Below are 5,868 nucleotides of genomic sequence, written 5' to 3' on the forward strand. Positions count from 1 at the left end.
CCGCCGCGACGAGCGCCTAAGATGGAGGCTCCCTCTTCCTGCACGTAGCGCTTCCCTCTTCCCACAGGGCGCCGCTTTGTTTACGCTCCCCGCGTCAGAGCGCGCCGCGGGCGGGCGGGGGCGGCGCATGCGCCACCCGGGCGCTGAGGGCGCAGCCGCCATGTTCGTGCCTGGCAGGGCCCTGGGCTGCGTTTCGCTGGACGGGAAAAGAGGTGTAGGGAGAGGAGAAGGCTTCTGCCCGCTCGGAAGTGCGGGAAGCTCGTATTTCTCGGCGTCCTCGTGCTGTTGTGACAGCTGCGTGTGATGTTGGAGCCCTTTCTGAGAGTCTTGGGTGGGACAAAGTAACAGTGCTTAGTTAACTCCTGGTGTTGGGCATTGCTGTTGTCTGGTTTTCTCTTGTCTTTTACCTTTTTTCCCCTTCTCATTATTTTTTTCTTTCTCCTGGCAATCAGGCCAGTTCAGAGGAGGGTCACCAAGCTGATGAGAGGGCTGGAGCACCTCTCCTATGAGGGAAGGCTGAAAGAGTTTGGATTGTTCAGCCTAGAGAAGATTTTGGAAGACCTAATTTTGGTCTTCCAGTACTTGGAGGGAGTCCAAGAAGAAAGATGGTGAGAGACTTCTTACTAGGACATGTAGAGTTAGGACAAGGGGGAATGGCTTCAAAATGAAAGAGAATAGGTTTAGATTATATATGAGGAAGAAATTTTTTACAGTGAGAGTGGTGAGGCACTGGCACAGGCTGCCCAGAGAAGCTATGTGTACCCCATCCCTGGAAGTGTTCAAGATCTGGTTCAATGGAGCCCTCAGCAACCTGGTCTAGTGGAAGGTGTCCCTGCCCATGGCAGCAGGATTGGAACTGGATGACCTTTAAAGTCACTTCCAGCCCAAACCATTCTGTGATTCTATGAAATATGAAACAAGCGTGCTTTATCCATCCAAATAATTTTTAAAATAAATTTTGGTTTAGAGTATCACCCTTTTCTACCATAATGTAAGTTGTAACTTTACCACCTCATCTTAGTTGCCCTTTCAGGCAGCTTATGAAGAAGCTTGGGCACTAAGTTGCATTTGGTAGGTTACCAGTACGTACAGGACAACCAGGGGATCAGGCCACAGCATGGGTTTAGGAAAGGCAGGTCCTTCTTGACTAATCTGATGTCCTTTTATAACCAGGTGACCTGCCCACTGGATGAGGGAAAGGCTGTGGATGTGTCTATATGGACTTCAGTAAAGCCTTTGGTGCTGTGTCTCACAGCGTTCTTCTGGAGAAGCTGGCAACCCATGGGGCACCCAAAAGAACAGGAGGCTCAGGGGAGAACTTGTTGTTTTCTACAACTACGTGAAAGAAAGTTATTGTGCAGTGCAGATTGGGCCCTTCTCCCAGGCAAGTAGCAGCAGGATGAGAGGAAATGGCCTCACACTGTGCCAGGGAAGGTTCAGGTTGGATATTGGGAATAATTTTTTCACAGGAAGGTTAGTTAAGCCTTGGAATGAGCTGCCCAGGGAGGTGGTACAGTCACCACCCCTGGAGGCACTCAAAAAATGACTGGACATGGCACTTACTGCTACAGTGTAGTTGACATGGTGGTAATTGGTCAAAGGTTGGACTCAATGATCTTGGAGGTCTTTTCCAGCCTTAATGATTCCATGATTCTATGATTAGGGCTGTGTGTAATTTGCAATTACAAAGTAAGAGCTTGTTTTGTCCACTATGGTAGTTTATATGTTTGTATCCTATTAGCTGACATACTACTGTTACAAATGCTCTATCTGCTTTATTTTTTTCTCCTTCTTTTTTTCTTTAACTGGAGCAGAGGCATAGTGAGGTGACTAATGCTGTAGACTATGGCATAATTTTTGTTTTAAGGCTGCAGGTATTTGCTAGAGTAGCCTGATAGGTGCAGCCAGTCAACTAAATGCCTTGAATTCCCCCCTCCAAAACAATCCAGTTCCAGGAATCTTCACTCCTGATATTCAGTGTGTTTGCCTGTGCTCCCAGAGTGGACAGGTTGGTAAAAATGCCCGGTCAGCATAGCAGCTGTTGGCTAGCTTAAGGAAGCACTTTTCCTTTCCAGTGATGGGGGCTGGAGTGCAAAAGGCACTCTGTAGCACTGCTTGGTGTTGTCTATCTCACTTCAAAGCTGTGCAAGCAAAGTCTGAGCAGAGGATGAAAGCATGCCCTGAAGAACTGAAGTATTTCTGCAGAGAGAGATGATGAAAGATGGAATTATGTGATGAGGTGAAAATTGTGAGGTGATTGTGAAGTTTTACAGAACGAAATAAAGGTACATATTCTTCAGCTTTGTATTGGCTTCTTGATTTGATAAAAGGCGCTTACTACTGCGGTGCTACAACCTGAAACTCATTAAACAATTATCCCATTTATTTGTTTTCTGGTGTGTTACTTTGTCAAATAGGCAGGACTTGACAGCAGTAGTTTTGCTGGCACTTAACTTCTTGATTCTGTGGCCAAAGACTGAAGCAATTCTTGTGTGTGTTCTGATCATATCGATCATCACTTGGGTAAGCTGCTTGTGGAGTGACGTTTCAGTGACTGGTATGCACACAAGTTTTTTTAGCATGTGTTACTTACAAGCACTACCTGCGTTTTCTGATTTTACTAGAAATTACTGTGTGGTATCAACTTTACTGCCTGTTACCTATGGAAAGAAGGTCTGTTTGCATGTGATGCACTAGATGGTGCAGTTAGCATGAGTTAAATGGAAGGGCACTCTGTGGAGTTGCTGCTCGTGTCAGTTTTTGTGCTTCCTTTTCAATCTGCAGGTACACCGAGAGAGCTTTGGAGAGCACTGTACTTTAAAGCCCATCATGGGCCTTTTGGTGGGTTTCATGCCTTTCACATGGGACAAAGTTCAAATATTGGTAGCATGAGTCCAGCACCTTTACTGTAGTATGTTGGTGGTGGTGGTGGGTATCTGCAAGTGAGCATAGCTACTGATGGTTTTTTCAAGGGTGTAATGGCTCCATATAGACTAAACCATCTCCAAAGGTCCCATAATATGTTTTGTTATTGATGGGCTCTTGTTCAAGAATTATAGGGTAAGAGGGACTCCTTAGTGCAGCAAGCAGCTGGTAGCTGTGGCTTCCTGCGTAGATTACAATATAGCAAATCGCTGTGGAAGGGAGGGGGGAAAATGGTGCTAAACTTGGTAGTGAGCTCCCTTTTAGATCTTGCTGTGTCAGAGATTTGATAGATACAGTTATTCAAAGGGACAGCTAATTACTTTGCTCAAACCTGTTTTAAAGGCATGTTGGAGAATTCCCTTGGTGTCTGCTTAACGCCTTTCAAAACCAGATCACTACAGCTGCTTGGAAGTTTTCCCTTTGAAATAGTCTTTATAACAATATTAGCCCATTTGTCCTTTTTGGTGCAAGTAACTGCTAATGGACATTCTCTGAAAACAGTCTATTAGGATGGGCCACTACTGAGAAATTACTAGGGTGACTGAGAATATCTGTGTTCCACTTAAGAGACAAATTTGGGCTTGCTCTTATGTCCATGTCTTCAGCTGTCTATCAGGGGGCTGAGTGGGAATGGCTGCTGATTGTTTAAGATGTATTTTTGGAAACTATTTTTTGTAGGCCTGTTGCGGTCTGTGTAACTTGGAACTGTGGGGAACCAAGGTGAAGTGGGACTATCACTTTTGTAAAGTAGATTAGTTGTCTAAGATTAAAATGCAAAGTCCACTGCTTTGGAATTTGTGTTCCAGATCAGAGGATAAGACTTGTTACTGCTTCTGCTCTTATCAAAAGGCAGACTTTTGTGATGCAGGTTAGCAGGGAGCCATCCATGTAGCTGCAGCCTGGTATTTAAGCTACTGATACACCCATACATTTGCCTTGTATTACCATGTGTGTGATTCCCATAAAGCCTGATACCTTCCAGAATATATGAACACTAATGCTTGTCATCTACCTACAACCCCAAAACAGTAAGTTGCAGGTTATAATAAAAACTTCCTCTGCTTTGCTCTAATTCACTTATGCCTAAAAGCCTTTCAAAAGCCACCCTCCTATGTCTGAAAGTCTTTTGGCTATGTCAGCCCAAGGAAAATGTTTACAATTTAAAAAAATGTGATTTTTCAAGAAAGCTTCAGAGAGTTCTGGCAAATGCTTGTTGGCATAGGTATTCATGATGTATTATTTGATTTAATTCCTGATTTGCACTTGAAGTAAGCTGCAGGAGGTGCTGGTGCAGAAGTATAACTTCTGTGTGCTTCTTGTTCCTGTGCCTTGGTGCACTGGCAGCTTCCTGTTTACAAGGTAACTGCTGTATTCTGGACTGAGTGTGTGTCAAGGTCACGTACTTCAGGCCAGGGAGTTTATTGGATCACGGAGTAACTGCTGTGTAAACAGGAAACTCCCAATAAGGATTACTCAAAAAATTATTTTTATTTAGTTAGTTAATAAGTTGGAGGGGGGAGGGGGAAAGGGAAACTTAAGTTCTTGGAAGCCAACAAGATTTTTCCCTGTCTCCCACAAGATACGGATTTGGCTGCTTTTCCTATCATTTTTCCTATTTGTGTTTGTTACCTGTTTTTTTCCCCTCAGGCTTCTTTCTTCTCCCCTTCTCCCCTTAGATGAGGTGATTCTTATGCTGATAGTGTTAAGGGCGATATCTATTTGTTTTCATTGGGTTTCAAGGAGGGTGAGATTTTTATGAATAGATAAACAAAACCTGAGAAATGCTTTTGGAAGTGCATGTTGTGAGACAGATTGACTCTGAAGAGTTGAATAGTCACTTCAGTGACAAGCAAGTTCGGACAAAGCTGAGTTTGTTGAATGGTCCCATTGATTTTGGTTTTGTGGAGAGACCTGAAGAATCTGCATTTCATAATTATCTCTGCAATTTTCCCTTATTTGAGCACTTCTTCTTTAGAGACCAGATTATTTCTCTGTCCCTTGCCTTTTCAAATCCCCTGAAGTAAGGTTAAATGATACAGCTGAGGTGGTCTGTGTTCCTGCTGCAGGATATGGTGACCTTCTCTTCTATCTCGCCTGTCCCTTGCTTTCAGCTGTGCTGCTCCCAATTCTTGTAGTCATCAGTGGCCTGATTTAAATTGCTTATCTGAAATAAAAGTTTCATTTTTCTTTCATGGATGACTTTCCAGACCACGAGTTGAAGTAGCTTTTCAAGTGGCAGGATGAACACAGAGAAAAAGCAACTGTCCCCTTTTGGCAGCCATGAGTAGTGTTTAGATGTGCTCAGTCCAGCTGCAACCCTGTTCAGCTTTGTGGGTTTTCTAGGTCAGTCCCCTACTGAATCAGGAGGTGGCAGCATCTTGTGTTTGGTGCATATTTTGATTCCAGATCAATATGAACTATTTTCTTTTCTTTGCTGCAGGAAAGGGATCTACAGTGGTTACAGCTGGAGGAAAGGAAATGCAGGATCCCCTTGAGATCACTGTAATGAAAGTGCTGCTTGGCACAGCTAGACCTTGTGTGGAGGTGGCAGGATTTGTTCAGGTGATATTTCAAGTGGTAAATTTTTGCTCCTTGTGTGGTGTCTGTTTCCCTGGGAAACGAGAGGCTGCAAGGTTGCAATTAAGGTCATCCCTGAGATGTGTTTCTCAGGTCTGTTTTTGACATTTGCATTTGCTGAGTTCAGCTGGGCCTTTACAGAACTATGAGAGCCGCCTGACCATTACAGTAGCCACAAGATCCTAACCAGACACCAGAACTTAAGCATGTCCTTATGGTCCTTACTGAATCCTCTTGCAGTTACTCTTTACTGGCAGTGAGCTCTATACTTGGAGCTCATCTTACATGCTCTGCTGCACTGAAGGGGTGGGGTGTGTATTTGGTAATCTCTACTCACTCCCCTCTGCTGTGACTTATAGTTGCTGA

The 5,868-nt window shown here is 44.1% G+C and overlaps 1 protein-coding gene across 1 annotated transcript in view; it reads right to left on the reverse strand.

Moving 5' to 3' along the window:
• Positions 1–162, reverse strand: part of YTHDC1 (YTH domain containing 1) — a 20,902-nt gene extending 20,740 nt beyond the window's left edge. The window contains exon 1 of the mRNA XM_017736737.1: positions 85–162. Coding sequence (XP_017592226.1) covers positions 85–162 — 78 coding nt within the window. The remainder of the gene's footprint in view (positions 1–84) is intronic.
• Positions 163–5,868: the final 5,706 nt, after the last annotated feature.

This window comes from Corvus brachyrhynchos, unplaced genomic scaffold (assembly GCF_000691975.1).
Source record: "Corvus brachyrhynchos isolate BGI_N302 unplaced genomic scaffold, ASM69197v1 scaffold175, whole genome shotgun sequence".
Taxonomy (NCBI): Eukaryota; Metazoa; Chordata; class Aves; order Passeriformes; family Corvidae; genus Corvus; species Corvus brachyrhynchos.